Raw genomic sequence first — 13,567 nt, forward strand, 5'->3', positions numbered from 1 at the left:
AGTTAAGGTCATATATAGAATGCTATTAAAAAACACACATACTCTACAATATGCAGTGCGTGTCACCACTGTGCGATACGGTTGCAGCATAGAATACTAAAAGTATTCTATGGTTGCAGTGAGTTTTAAGCAAAACACGTTTATTGAAATATCTGGGAGCAGACAACTTAGCATAAATAACAAATTCTTTTGTGGAGGTATGGTCAAATTCCTTAAAATTACAAATCGTCATTTCCTGTCTGTCAGTGCGCTCATTCGATTTCACAAAATTCCCACTTTTCTATTTGTTAACAAAAGGTAGGTTGGGTAGGGACCATTGTGATTGACGTCGGCGTCAGCGAGTTGGTGGTTTTCTTTTTTCTCGGTGGAACATTTGTTTCAGTTCGTTTAGTCGCTAGTTTTGTGTACCTTTTTTACTATGCTACCAAAATATATGTAAAGTTTTAGTGTGATGTCCTGATAAACAGAGTATAATTGATTTCTCAAAGATCTTGTGTTGGTTTTTATCTTTACATACGCTAAACCTCTGATTAGGCAAATGTCTAAAATGTGTTAGCATTTAAAATATTCGAAAAAGATGTAAACGTTCACAATGTTGCTTATTGCTGACTGCAGTTTGTATCCTTTCAATATAAAAGAGCAAATTGATAAATATGTAAGTCTAAAATAAATGTTAAAAAACCTCTGCAAAGTTTGCAGGCACATTAAATCAATCATTTTAATGTTAAGTTTAATTTTTCTGAAAGATTATCTTAGTTTAGTTGAGTGGTGACAACTCCTAAAAGGGGCAAACAAGTGATTAACCATGGCATACCAAGTGATTTACAAGTCCATAGTCCTATATACTGTTTTAGGTAATCAAAAAAATATTTGTGGTAAGTTTGTCATGATAATATAATAGTTTCTAGAAATGTTGGTGCTGTGATTAAAAGCCTGGTTTACAGGATATTTATGTAGCCAAGTTAATAGACTGATTTATTCGTATTTGTAATCTTTTGTTCAGTGCCAAAATGACAGCAAGCTCATGTGAACAGCCTTTTAAAGATTACTACTTAAATCAGTTGATACAAACTTCTCTATTACATAACAAAAATATTGGCAGAACCAGCAAGTGATTCGCATTTTGACTTGATTTGTAAATTGCGATACTGCATTTTAAAGGTTGCCAACCCATGCTCTAGTTTTTGCAATACCCTGATGCCAGAATAGAACCAAGAGGACGTTTTTTGTTTGTTAATGTTTGTTATTTTTTACGACGATTACCAATAATATTTTACAATAGTGTATATATATCTAAGCTTTCTGTGAATAACTTTGTTTTCATATAGTTTACTACAAAAGTTGGTTTATGTAATGTTTCATTATATGAGAATGCTTATTACCAACAGAGCAAATCATGTCAGTAGACTTAATGCCTTGCATTGTTTTTCCCTTTATGAAAAATGATTTTAAAAATCAATGTTTTGTAGTGTTGGGCTGTCCACCAACAATTTCAGTGCAGGGGGTCTTATACCTTCAGCTGTACATGAAAAAAGGTCGTTAAACCTTTTGCACACTACTTTGTGATCAACAAAAAAAAATCCTCCAGGCAAATAACAGACTCATCAATCTGGCAGCTGTGTTGGTTTAAACATCATTTCTATGGACAGATGATTTATTGCCATCTGCATTTAGTTAAACTGATTGCTTTCTGGTATCCTATTTTGTGGTTTGTTATATTGCTTATCTGTCGTTTCATGTGACAACCTACTTTTCCAGCTCTGTGTAAATGCACATTACTTGTGCCAAAAGGAATTAGAGTAAATTAAGTAAATCTTTGGTAACATCGGCTTGATCACCGCTTTGCGGAATGCTCTCTTCTGATTGGATGTAAGCGAGAAAAACAGTGATTGTTGCAGCGCATAACAACACTATGCAGGGGAGGGGCAATGGAGGTGATAGGCGGGATCAGGCAGGCAAACGTGGGGAACGAGGTCACCATGGTGGTCGCCCTGGGGCAAATGACCCAAGGAATCGTACCACAACCCCAAATTCCGGAATGCTAATGGTGGGCCCTAACTTTCGAGTGGGGAAAAAGATTGGCTGTGGAAATTTTGGGGAATTACGCTTGGGTAAGTGTTGAGAACTGTTCAAAACCTTTGTGTGTATTGGCTTTATCATAAAAAGCAATAAACAAAATTGGGAACTCTTGTGATAAATGGCAAGTACTGTTTTTCCTGATATCGTATCTTCTGAACTATATATTGGGATGTATATATATGCAAAGACTTTACAAAGTCTCTAAGACATAGATTTCCTTACTACTATCAACTTTAGGTATGTTGAAAATGTATTGAAAAATATATATACCACACAAATTGGTTGTACTTCAAAAAGTTTATGTAACCAATTGGGAAGTTGTTAAATGACTGTACACCACACCGGCAATCTTGCGTTTTCTTTGCATAATGGTATCTTTGTTTAAACTGCTCAGTCAATATTGACTTTGCCCCATGTGACAAATGTTGCCAAGTGCCATCAGGCTAATAACTATCTCTTTTCCCAAAACTAAGACGTATCTCTTGTTTGCAGGTAAAAACCTGTACAACAACGAGCATGTGGCCATCAAACTGGTAAGTGTCAGCCCTTTTCAATATGAAATACAATTTAACAAACCAGCAATTATGTATGCTTGCACAGAAGAACATTGTCACGAGTTATTTTTCAAAATGTATTATTATATGGTATAGAATTCACAAACCATAGGTAGAATAACTTTGCAATGCTAAAGTTTGTTAAAGAATGACAGACCAAGAGAATGTAGTTGTTAGTAAAACGTTTATTGGGAGACAGAAAACAATTGTTTTTTTCAACATTAACCTGAGGAAGTCTCGCCGGATGGTGGACGAAACGTTGGTTACAATAAACACTTATGTAATTTAAGTGCCAGAAGAACAATTCCTTTCAATAATTGTTTTGTAATTTATGTTTGGGTTTTTTTTCACTAAAAAAATTCTGTCAAATGACCAAAACGCCAGCAAAAATTTAGAACATTTTTAATTTATTTTGGTCATTTACGATATAATATTTTTAAATTGTCTATGTAACTAAAAGAAATAACGAAACGCATGCGCCAAGAATTATAAAAACGACGTCCGGGGCAACGGAAAAGGCATTTTCTGCTACCTATGAGACGCTCGAATAATCTACCAGTCAATTTCCTTTGGGACATAGTGTCCGAAACTGCTTTTATTTTTTGTGACATTTCTAAAAAAAATGGGGCAATGACAGACAAATGACACACAAAAAAACAGTTATATACATCACATGTCGATAGTCTTTAAACAAATCTTTCCGTAAGTCTGTGTTAAATGTTGTAAACAAGTATATATACTGAACACTGATTTTGGTACCAACAGGAACCAATGAAGTCCAGGGCACCCCAACTGCACTTGGAATACAGATATTACAAACTATTAGGGAATACAGGTGTGTGATATATTCTGTTATGGTCCAGAGGTCTTTTATATAATCCTATTTAACAATGTCAGATAATCAACTTTATTTTTTCACGAACAGTAAACACATTCATAATTCATATCCAGAATTAATAGTTTAGTGTGTTACCCCATCTGTTCGTAAAAATCCTGTGTGTTATTTTTATGTCACTTTCAAAATGCGCAAATAACCTGTATTTTTTATAGAAGGAATCCCTCAAGTTTATTACTTTGGACCATGTGGAAAATATAATGCAATGGTAATGGAATTACTGGGCCCAAGTCTGGAAGACCTTTTCGATTTGTGTGATCGCACGTTTACACTGAAAACTGTGCTGATGATTGCTATACAATTGGTAAGTAGTAGTATGTTTAGTTATTTGTATGTGCTTCTAGCTACACTTAAGACTTTGTTGTTGAGGCCGTTTGGTTGCTTGATGGTTAATATTTGAATGCAAATATCCAAGACATTCTGTGTCAACACATTTGTGGTTTCTTCACATTTGTGGTATAATTCCTTCCAAGCTACAAGCTTTTTTGATTGTTTTTTACTCATTAAATGCTCTAAAGTCATTAATTTGATATATAACTGAATGGAAATATTTCTACAAATTTGAATCAGCAGAATGAGGAATATTGTTGCAGCCAGACATATCTTCAAGTCTTACAAGTGCCACTCTCTCTGAATAGCAACAGGAACATTGCAATTTAACTAACAATCTTCACCATAATAGCCCTGTTAATTAGATTATCCAAAGTGTGTATTTATAAACCATGGTTTGGACATCAAATCGTTGACTTTAAAATCATTTTTCAAATAATTGCCAGTCAGTCTGCAGTGAACTGCATTGTCTGGCATGGGGACAAATGCAGCATTTCTTACGGATACTTCAACTAACATAGGAAGTAATTTGGTCTTTTAGTGTTTGACCTCCACTTTTCTTACTGTTGCTGGCCTTTTTCCGAATGTGCATGCAATCTCTCATGCCTGTTTTTGGCAAAGGTAGTGTCACCCCTAGGTCACATACCCAATGACTGATTGTCCAACTGTTAAGTTAGCTTGGCCTGTCCACCTTTGATGGAAGTATGATGCAGTTTTTTCATACAAAAAGGAAAACAGCTATCCTACATAATACTTGCAAATTTACAAGGCTTTAATACAGCATATATATACATGATATACATACTGTTTTTTTCTGATTTAGTTTGTTTAAAATATTCTTCGGAATAACTTTAAATGCAGTGAATTTTTTTGGCAGATAACACGCATAGAATATGTGCATTCCAAACATCTCATATACCGCGATGTGAAACCAGAAAACTTTCTAATCGGACGAATAGGGTCTCCACAGCAGTCCACAATAAACATTATTGACTATGGTCTAGCAAAGGAGTACATTGACCCAGAAACCAGAAAGCACATCCCTTATCGCGAACACAAAAGTCTCACTGGTACAGCGCGATATATGAGCATTAATACACATCTTGGAAAAGGTATGTGGAGTATTATTTAAGTGTTGGGATGCACATTAAATTACCACATTTAATGACCAGTATAAATCTCTGTGTATTGCTGGCCAATGAAATAGTATACACACATTATTAGAGGATTATCCAGGATAATGCATGCTGATTTATTTAATTGTCACTTAGGCCAGTAATGTAGTACATACCACATTTATGGAATTAATAAATTAGTAACCTATGTATTGTAATCAGAGCAAAGCCGAAGAGATGATTTAGAAGCTCTTGGCCACATGTTCATGTATTTCCTGCGTGGCAGTTTACCTTGGCAAGGGCTGAAGGTAGGGCTTGCATAATACACATTACTTTGTTTTTTTCCACCAGAACTTTGATATTAAACAAACTTTAACATAGGCGGACACCTTAAAAGAAAGATACCAGAAGATCGGGGATACGAAGCGTTCCACACCGATTGATGTACTTTGTGAAAACCATCCTGGTGAGACATAGTTATTATCACATACCAACATCAGCAATACTTAACTTTGGTTGACTATTTTTTGCTCTGTACTTTATATGGGTGATTGTATTTTATGCAGAATAATTGTCTTGCCTTTGTTTGGTTTGTGTGTAAACCACATGACGTTAGGCATATGCTCATGTGACTGTCTGCACTGAAGATGCAACAAAAATATTTTGTCAAACACTTCATAATTGCATAGTATTATTATTCATGTTAAAATAAAACAGTAATTTTAACTGGACCCCAAACTGTTTATGTCATAACAGTTGAAACCTCTGATGTCTCCAACCCATAGTGTGCCAATCAATGCCATCAGGTTCACATGTTTTGTCATATATGTGGTTAGCTCTATGACATCATCTGCTTATATGGAGCTTACTAATCACTCGTTATGTCTACTAAAAGGACAGTCACTTATTCAAGGAAGTTTCGTCTCTTGTTTGGCGTATGTGCTGATTAACATACTGTTCGGTTGTTAAGGGTGTATTTGTTCAAGCACTTTGTTTGGTTTTACATGGTTTCCAGACACAGGGCTGTGGTGAAATGCCGTCTTTAAAGCACTGGTTTAAACTCATTAATTTCATTAAACTTGGCATGTGTCAATTTCACTGAAAATACACTTTTGATCAAATTAGGAAGTATCTAAATTTTGTTTAAACTTCTAACTTTAACCAAACATGTGAATAGCAATAACCACCCTTCAATATTTCCTGCATATTTGCACATAACATTGGAGTGCTACGTTTAAACCCAACATTTGTTCATGAACCGACCATATAAGGAGTGACAGTTACAAATATATATGTCAAGGATGAAATAGATCATACTGGTGCTATTTTAGTTCTCTTTGTTCAAAACACTTTTTCTTTCCTGCATCTTTCAGTGTTTTAATGACTAATGGACAAGGTGCTTCCTGCCTGTTAATACCTGATTGTGTTACGTAATACGACATACACTTGAAAGATGGGTGTAATTATATCCTTCTCTGGGGTCTTTATGGTAATTTACATGATCACTGTTGCTTTTTTGCTTCTCTCATTTGGCTGTGACATCATAGATCTAAATTTGTAGCACAATTACCACCACAAACCCTGGATGTTGTTTGGTTAACTTGGATATATCCATGCTGCACATAAGTTTGTTTACAATAAATACTTGTTGGACCGATTGCAAAAAAAACAGGGCCAATATTTAAAATGACTGTCTGTATATTATTAATTGTCAATCTTTTGGAAATTACAATGTATGAGATGACGAATCTGGCTCTGCAAAATTAGTTATAGAATTCTGTCTGTGTAATCTTACATAATTAACATTTCTGCAGACGAGATGGCAGCTTATCTCCGATATGTTCGTCACCTGGATTTCTTTGAGACTCCAGATTATGACTATCTGCGGAAACTGTTCTCTGATCTCTATGAACGCAAGGGATACCCACATGACGCAGAGTTTGACTGGTCTGGAAAACAATTGGTAAGATAACAGCAGATTTCAAAGACCTTAAATGGTCAAGCCAAAAATATCCTAATTGTAACAATTGATAAGGATAGGTACTTAAAATTGTTATATTCCATAACTAAGAACATTTCTTCGATGTGCTATGTTTTCAAATGCTCTGGGGTATATAAAAATTATTGCTTTCGTAAAAAAGCACCCAGCAGCTACATTTATTGGAAAAGTGATCATAAAAATGAAAAAAACTAACGAACAACCTTGCTCAAACACGGTCTGTTGTTCAAAAACCCATATCTCGTTAAATGGAGTCTTGCAAGCATGGTAGTGAGAGAGTTTCTGTAAATCCTTGACGCTATTTAATCATTTATTAATGGAAAATCTGTTGGTGTTAGCATAAAGATTTATTTGAAGGGTGACAGTGGCACCGTGGCCACAAGACAAAGCTAACTGTTGACATAGTAATTTTATATTTGCCCAAAGGATTGTATTAGTCCACACAAGATATATACATCTCCTGATGTATTTGTTCTAATTTTGTGCTGTAGTGTTCAAAAAAGTGTACACCAAGGATTTTTTGTCCAGTGCGTTACTTTTTGTTGGCTACATAATCGGGTTTGTTAGTGTCAAAAACTTCGTTATATACCTTTTTTACTAAAAATTGTCTTTGAATATATTATGAACATGCCTGTTTATGGTCATGATATAAAAACCGCAGGGATGTTGATCCTGTAAAAAGCTTTTTTTGACGAAAGCGTCTGTAAATTTATTGATTGTAGCACTACTATTTGCCCATATTTTTCGGTTTTAAAGATCGTGTTAAAAAAGCACATTGTTGCCAATCACTGTGATTAGTATTGTATGTTACAGGATATAGCACATAAATAGTTCCTGTCCAACACACCTTGGGGCAAGCTTGGGCCAAGACTTATTTGGTCACAACAAACATAGTTTGATTCTTTATAGCACAAGTTGCCCAATGTGACCTTTATGATCTTCGCAATAAATGATTTTGACAGGAGTAGGACTTCCATAGTGGTAAATGCTTATTTCCAACCTGATCGTCTCATTTTGTTTTGGCCACCTCTCTAGCACACAATGCTTCTTTGGCATTTCTTTTACTTCATGACAAGTTGTAGAGGCACTTTCAGAACTTCACAAATTGTAAAAGCAGGATTTTTAAAAATTTGTCTTTAGTAGACAGGATACAATCAAAATTTGTCACATTTTAAAAAGAATTGGCTTTTTGCAGCTGATTAAAATGAAATGTTATTTGCCGTGTTACACCAAAGTACAACGCAAATTCACCTTGCTACAGTGTTGGTACTTTAACCCTTTGACAAATACCGTAATAGACCAGGACAGTAGCAGGGCCACCAGAATGCCCAGGGTTGTGAGTTCAAACCTCTCCTGTAGCGTAAGATTTTTTTGACCAGATTTTTCTGTGCAAATATGGTCATGAGCAGCTGTGTCTGTAATACCACCATAACCGACATGTTATGATATCATATGTTATTTTAAAAAACTACGACCAATGTATGTAGAATATGTATGTCCGCACATGAAGCAGTTTTTTTAATATAGTCTATACATTTCAGCAATCAGTAACACAGGCGACTGACATGCCACGGTCGAATCAAGTGACAAGGGTGAGATCATCTTGTTTAGTTGCTATTTTTAATGGCATTGCATGACAGACGTATTTTTCCAATTGCTGAATACTGGCAGCATTAGCAACGATTTATATTTTTCCAAGGTTAATGTTAATGAGTTTTTCTTTAAAGAAACATAAATTTTAAAGAATCAATATTGCCTTGTGCAGTCAGTCATTTTGGTGTACTGTTTAAACCCAAAGCTTATGCTTGCGAAAGAAATTTTTACGCTGAATTTTTTCTTCATTTGCAGCCGAAAGGCAATCCTTACCAACATCATGCAGAAGCACCAGATGACCCGGGTGCAGGACACTCAAATGCACCAATCACCCAACAGCATCCTGATGTTGATGCTCTCACTGAAATCAAGTGAGTCTTTAGAAATTTATACCATGACCACACTTAAACAACTGGTGTGTATGATTGTGGCGTCATTGTTACTGAACAGCCTACTTACATCTAACAGGGCTGGTATCCATCAAGTGTTTTGTTGTGTGTAACAGTGCCCACCAAATGAAAATGCTCGCATTGGTTTCATCATACAAAGTCATGTGTTTTAGTCAGTCTGTTCATGAGTCAATGTCTACATGACAATCATGTGTATATAGGACTTGTGTGTGGTCTACTATAAATAACGACAATCGAGCATTATATAACAACATATTCACCACAGTAAAGACCACTTGGTATCAACTAGCTTCTGTGAAGGTTTTTACTTGTATTGTTGTTGAAGAAAGCCCCTATCTGTATAAATAGGGGTTTTTCAAGAAAACAATGCTTCATAGTTTTATCTGCCCTTATTGGTTTTATCACTTTACGAAGATTTCAATGAAAATGTTTTAACTTAACGAAATCAATTTGAATAAGAACTGATGATGCTTAATAAAGCGAAACATGTATTCTAAAAATAAAAGCGTTGACACACAACGTTATTATAGTAATATTTGAAACTTAACAAAGGTTTACATTAAATTGCACAAATCAATTGTTGGAGATTTTATTACCCTTTCTCCCATTTATTAGAATGCCCCCGAAATGCTTCAAAGGGGCCAGCTAATCTGCCAGCATAACCCCCATACCACCAGAAACTTACAATCCCCATTGTTTTGCCAGGTGCTGTTGTTTCAAACGGAAAAGGAAGCGGCCAGGAAACACCCGCCGATAAATGACAGCAGGCTCCCATATATTTCTCGTCCTCACCACCCTTCCGATCAGCGAAGGACCTTAAAACTTTGTCTCATTTCTTTTATTCCTTTTAAGGACGCTTAGCCGTTGGGCAGTGCGTTATTTTTTACTTCTAACTGAACGTGCCGATCTGAACCGCACTGTTCTATGCGACTTAACGTCATGGACGTGCTGTGGCGCGCGACGTGTCTCATCCTCAAGCTTAACGTCACAGCCGATAGCGCGACGTTCGTTGTAGAACCACCAGCGGGATGTGACGTCATACCGCTCCATGTTGTGATTGCCGGGATGGTTCTTGAGCATTTCAATTACATTTCAAACTTTACCAAGCAAGTAAAACCACCTGGTACAATTTGTGCAAGACCTGCGACGTGGTTGTGGTGATTTTGCGCACACCCGGGTCGATGATCCACGCCGCGCGTCGATGACTGTTCTTCGACCGTCACGTGGTTAACGCAATCTGTTTGTGACGTCAGCGGCGCTCGACCCTGTGAACTAACCCGCATGTCACCACAAGCACTCGGACTCGACGAACTGTCGGAAACTTGTGACGTCATTCTTATTTGTGCGCCTGTCGCGTTAACAGTGGGTCGGCGTCCACGTTGCAACCCGCCAGTCGCAACAGTTCAGCTTTTGCACACCCCCAGCGACCGACCCAAACATTTAGGTGCTGCCTATTCAAAGAGCGCCGATTTTCGGAGTTCGCAACTCTCGAGGCGTGGGCCAGACCTTTTCTTCGTTGCTTCGCACACTTTTGTTGTCCGTTTTCCCTTCTCGCCTTTTGGCAGTGTCGTTTCTATGCGTTTCTGGTGACATTTTCAGCTTCTTCGTCGCTTTGTCCGTCAGTTCTCACACACTATCCGCACCGTAACTTATTCAACAAATCGGAGCAGAAGAAGACGCGTTTTTAATGACCCTGCGACGGTTTGGTCATTTTCCTCATTCAACGTTGTCTTTTCTAGTTCAATCCACGTTATGGTTCAGCCAAGACTTCGCGACACTAATTTTTGAGTGTAATATTTTCAACTCTATTCGAAGCCCCCCACGCACCTCTGTTATAACCACAGACAAAACAACATCTTTTTTAACCACAATTCTCATGTTCCCAGTAATCTGATTAACCCTCTATAACCATTTTTCGCCTGCGGTAGAAAGCCGCGAGAAAGGTTAAAGTCCGTAACCCCGCTTAGTCGAGACACACCTTAAACGGAAAAGTGCAATACTACCAGTTGCGTCGACCCCATGGATACAACCCACATCCCTCGAACCCCCAAGCAAGGTTAATGTGAGATAGTTGCCGCTGCACTGTAAGATACGAGATCCGCGGCAATTTCCCTAAACTCACGCGCAATGTACAGTGTTGTTTTTATGAAGCACCTCTTTAGTAGCTCTGCGCGTATCTTTGCCTTGTGCTCATCCGATCGTTGCGTGCGCATGAGAGTGCCGCATTTCACCGACTGTCGTAATGCAGTCGAAACATCGCCGGGTCTTCGTTTTAACAAATTAAGGTTCAAAGAACCGTAGAAAAAGTACGTAGCCAATTCCACAAGTTCGGGTTTGTTCATGCGACAGGCCCAATCCTTCTCGGCTTTTAGGGCAGTTTTCGGCGTTTTCTCTCAACATGTCGTAGTGTTCGCTTGTGTGTATTCGTTCGTGTCTGTTTCATGCAATCACTCTCCTGCGAAACCCTAACCATTCTGTAAAAAACGCAGGCAAGTAGCCGAAATTCTTTCAAGGGGGTTTTTCCTCAGCTATTGAATATTAGACATCCATTAAAAAAGCGTCGCAGTGAAAGACAATCGAAAACCTCTTGATATCGCGTTTCTAGACCTGAGTGCATCGGGCGTGCGTGCCAAAACGTCTACTCCGTACGTCGTTTTGTCAACCGCTAGGTGGAAGAAGTGAGCTGCTAGCGGCCGAAATGATGACACTGCTGTGTGTTTTATTAACGAGCGCCTGCGTGGACGTCGGTTGGCGTCTGCAAAATTGGTAAAATAAATTGTACTGTTGCACAAGAGTGGAGTCTTAATATCAACATAACAACCCTGGGGTGTGAGCGAGAGATTAGTTCCGCGATGGACGAGAAAATGTTCGAACCTCTGTATGACAAGGTGGGTTAGCCAGTGGAAAGCTCGTTGCTACTTTTACCTGTCAGCTTACTGGATAAACCTGTCATTTTACGTTACGTTGTGTCATTCTTCTGTTTTCATGATTCCAGCTGAAAGTTTTTCATGGAAGGAAGACGTCGTAATGTAAATAGTTCGTGACCAGTGGGGTTAAGATTATGTTTGGGCGATAACAATTCAGATTGCAAAACTTCGTTTGTTTGTATAGAAAACACACATATTCACAAAAAATTTTTTTAACTATTGTTGACTTTTACTGATTTTATTCATTGTGATTACGATTGCTTGTCCAAAAACTCAAGTACGCTGCTAAACATATGGGTAATCGTATGATGTCTCTGTCGCTCCGTGTAAGTGATGAAAAAAAAACAGCTTCGTATCACTATTGGCCTATTGTCCATATTTTCGAGTACCCTGCGTTACATTCAACGTTTGGCCGAAAACAAGTAGCCCAAAGTCTCCAGTTAGTCATAACCAGGGCACTTCACAGGGGCGGCTATCCGTTCTTCACCTCGACGGCTTCGAACCACTCGTGGGGTTGTCAGGCCGCACTGTTGAATAAACATAATTCCACAGTAACTGGCTGGCTCGCGGCAAACATTGAGCCGGAGGAAAAAAGAAACTTGCTGGCGCAGGCTGAGGTAGCTCCTCGAGTCGGGAGTGGTACAATGGCACTTTTTCTTGTTGGTCTCGGCGCGCTCGCGAGCCTGGATTTCCTCCCAATGTATGTGGTATGCGAACCCAGGACTTGTTCTCGCGTTTCAAGTGACTCGAAAATGCGATACGGTTTAAAAGCGGTGAAAGGCTGTTGTATTAATTATGCTATTTCGCTTTCAGCCCAACCCAGTTCAGCATCAGACTACACCTGTAACAAACTACTGCAGCGCTGCTTGTAGCGAATCAACGATCGATACCTTAAGCTTGGTTAGTTAATTCGCGACAGTTAGGCACTTAGGACAGCTTGTAATTGCGCTCTGTTCTGATTGCACTCAGGTTGCTTAGGCTGGAGAGATTTCCTGTGTATTAGGTTTGAATTTTTGAAACAATGCCTGTGTTTTACTGGGGAAAATGAGGAGGCTCAAAATAGACTTTGGAGAAAATAATTGCCATTGTGATTAAAATAATTGTGTTTGTATTACCTGGCATCGCTTGGTTATGGAAGCAGACGGCAACAGCTGGGCCCACAAATGTCGAGCTACAGTACAGAGATTGCAAACGGTTTTAAACAAATTATTCTATGGGACACGTTTTCGTTTGTTGTTTGGGCAGCGCGAAGTGCGACAGAAAAAAATGATGTTTTTTTTTCTCAGACAGTTTCGGCAACACAGTAATTTCTGGCAATCTTTATCAGCCACAAATTTACTTAGGTGAAACTGGTTGTGTAAGGGTCCGTTACAAAAGGGAAATGAAATACAAATGAAATATCCATTTGTTGGCGTATGTTTGTGCGCAGAGCCTTCAGTTAAATCGTTGGCGCAGTTCATTAGCTATAAAACTCGCACGTGGCCTTCGTGCGTTCTTTATTGCTTTCTGAACAATTTGTTAATAATTAATTTACCGTCTTCATTGCCCCCGGCTGTTGTAGGGGCTTGTTGCCATAAACCTGTAAATCCAAAGCAATTTCGTTACTTCCCCGACAACTAGGTTTACTGTTGCTTTAGCAGCTAGATCAATCACAGGGTTGTCAGT

General features: G+C 38.2%; 1 protein-coding gene across 2 annotated transcripts; it reads left to right on the forward strand.

Moving 5' to 3' along the window:
- The first annotated feature begins 1,752 nt into the window (after positions 1–1,752).
- Positions 1,753–11,759, forward strand: LOC145898460 (casein kinase I-like). 2 transcript variants are annotated; one of them, XM_082986918.1, is made up of 11 exons: positions 1,753–2,111; positions 2,572–2,612; positions 3,399–3,468; positions 3,684–3,832; positions 4,736–4,970; positions 5,196–5,281; positions 5,355–5,439; positions 6,788–6,936; positions 8,514–8,564; positions 8,821–8,936; positions 9,681–11,759. In XM_082986918.1, the coding sequence occupies exons 1-11, from the start codon at positions 1,913–1,915 to the stop codon at positions 9,730–9,732; spliced, it is 1,233 nt and encodes a 410-aa protein (XP_082843044.1). In that variant the 5' UTR covers positions 1,753–1,912; the 3' UTR covers positions 9,733–11,759. The 2 variants fall into 2 exon arrangements, with proteins under 2 accessions (XP_082843044.1, XP_082843045.1); XM_082986919.1 differs by having other exon boundaries at positions 3,687–3,832.
- The last annotated feature ends 1,808 nt before the right edge of the window (positions 11,760–13,567 follow it).

Source organism: Ascidia mentula, chromosome 4 (assembly GCF_947561715.1).
Source record: "Ascidia mentula chromosome 4, kaAscMent1.1, whole genome shotgun sequence".
Classification (NCBI taxonomy): domain Eukaryota; kingdom Metazoa; phylum Chordata; class Ascidiacea; order Phlebobranchia; family Ascidiidae; genus Ascidia; species Ascidia mentula.

Coding starts and splice junctions, on each gene's coding strand:
- LOC145898460 (XM_082986918.1), top strand. CDS start 1,913: ATGCAGGGGAGGGGCAATGGAGGTGATAGGCGGGATCAGGCAGGCAAA. Junction 4,971..5,195: donor TAATACACATCTTGGAAAAG/GTATGTGGAGTA, acceptor TATTGTAATCAG/AGCAAAGCCGAAGAGATGAT. Junction 8,937..9,680: donor GATGCTCTCACTGAAATCAA/GTGAGTCTTTAG, acceptor TTGTTTTGCCAG/GTGCTGTTGTTTCAAACGGA.